A 2,145-nucleotide genomic window follows, 5' to 3' on the forward strand; every position below is an offset into this window, starting at 1 on the left:
ATTCCTGATGATGTTGATGATGATGATGATGTTCCGAGGAAGGAGAAGGTTGTCACAACCACCGGGGGGTTGCCGGAACCACCGCCTATCCTTCTGGACGAGCTCATAGCGGAAGTCCTGCTGAGGATACCGGCGAGGTCTCTCGTTCGATTAAGGAACAGCGTCTGCAGTTCATGGAGAACCCTAATTTCCAGTTCCCAATTTGCCAAGGACCACCTTCGGCGTTCAATGGCGGTGGATCCAGCCTTGACCCACCCACTTATGGCCTATTATAGCCAAGCCTACATATACCCCACAATCGGAGTTTTCTCCGTACGATCTGTGATGGAGAACCCTCCCCATGAACCCACTAAAGTAGTTCCCTATGAGGGACGATGCTACCGCCTCATCATTGGCTCTTGCAATGGATTGCTGTGCTTGCACGATGAAGAGCATGAGGATAGATTAATGGGCCATCGTGCCATGCTGTGGAACCCCTGCACCGGATTCACTTCTCAGCCGCTTGAAATTGGAGGTCTCTTCTCCATTTGCGGATTCGGTTATGATCATGTGAATGACAAGTATAAGCTTTTCGCGGTTGTGGATAAGAAATCAGGCGAATCCGTCACCAAAATGTTTACATTCGGCCCAAAAACTACCTGGAGAACAATCCAGGATTTCCCCCATGATCTTCGTGACCCCAATCCCAGGGGTCATATGGTGCATCTTGAAGGGCTTTTCCTTAGTGGCACTGGCACTCTTAATTGGCTTCTTCACGGCTATCTTAGTTTTGTGTGGGTTCTTTCCCTTGACTTGGTGAGAGAGACTTATTGTCAGTTTTCCCTTCCCAGCAAGGATTCAGATGATGATCACGAGGTGGAACCCAAATTGGGTATCTTGAGGGATTGTCTTGCTGTTTGTTATGCTACTAAGAAAACTCATTGGACTATCTGGTTGATGAAGGACTATGGAGTTCCTCAATCTTGGACTAAATTGGCCATAATCCCCCACCACCCGTTACTAGTTCGTCATCCTTCATACATAGCATTATGGCCTATATACATGTTGGGAAATGTTCTTCTTGCTTTGGCTCCGAATGGCAAGTTTTGTTTATGTAACTTAAATGATGGCAGCATAGATTTTCCTAATATTGACAGCTCCAGTGATGGCATGCCCAGACATCGGCCTTTAACTCAAAACTCATATCTAAGGGGCTTTCACCTCTATCATGAAAGCATAGTTTCACCGTACCACTTTGGTCTTCCAAGTTGCTCATCTGAAATGCGCTTAATTAAGCCAAAGCCTATAATCACTTAAAGATGGTTTGCATTTTGGGTACCTTTTTGGTGAAGGATTTCCTACACTTGAATCCATAACTTAATTATCATCAATGTAGTGCCTTGCTTTTTTGTGTTTTATAGATTCTGTGTAACTGTCTTCATGTTTAATGTTTTTTAATTAGGTTCCTTATGAATATCGATCTTCGTCTTCTTTAGTTAGAATATGTATTTATCATGAAATGCTATATAAATTATGTTTTGTATCGGTTCGATTTGACAAAATTGCGAGTGCAACATCTGCAAAGGTTCAGCTGCAACTTGCAAGTGCTACGCAACACCATATTTAACATGGGAATATGTCAACTATAGAAATTAGTTTATCAAATAAACCTTTTCGTTATCATTAATTAGAATATAAGAACGATTCAATCAATAATAATCTTGTATGCCAATCCTGGCCTTGCTAAAATGGTGAAAACAAAACCCTGTTCATACGACCATTTTTTATTAAGAGTTTTAGTTCGTCTGTATGCTGTGCTCTAGTGTTTAACAGACATTTAGAATGAAAACAGATTTAAATCCTAGAAGAAATTGTAACTATTTCTAAGGAATTTTTCAACTAATAGTTGTTCCGTTAGGTAGCATGTATAAGTTTTTCATTTAGCAAAAATTTATTTATATTCTCGACTATCTTTTGTAGAGTTAAGTGTTTTCAGAGCAAAAATCAGTTGCCATCAGTGAATGGTGCCAAGCAGCAAAGGATCTGATAATTCAAATTGGATTAATTGTTTTTTTAAATCTTCATATTGTAAGAAGAACATTACTTTCTAAAAAAAAAATAGATCAAAATGAAACATAATTAATAAAAATTATAATTTTCACTTTT

At 39.6% G+C, this 2,145-nt stretch overlaps 1 protein-coding gene across 1 annotated transcript; it reads left to right on the top strand.

The window, feature by feature from the left end:
• LOC107618633 (F-box/kelch-repeat protein At3g23880) lies at positions 1-1,576 on the top strand (the record flags this gene model as incomplete). Its single annotated transcript, XM_016320746.2, is given in 1 exon segment — positions 1-1,576. A coding segment is annotated over 1 exon segment (1,296 nt), but the record flags the coding sequence as incomplete, so codon positions are not given.

The sequence above is a fragment of the Arachis ipaensis genome, chromosome B09, assembly GCF_000816755.2.
Source record: "Arachis ipaensis cultivar K30076 chromosome B09, Araip1.1, whole genome shotgun sequence".
Lineage (NCBI taxonomy): Eukaryota > Viridiplantae > Streptophyta > Magnoliopsida > Fabales > Fabaceae > Arachis > Arachis ipaensis.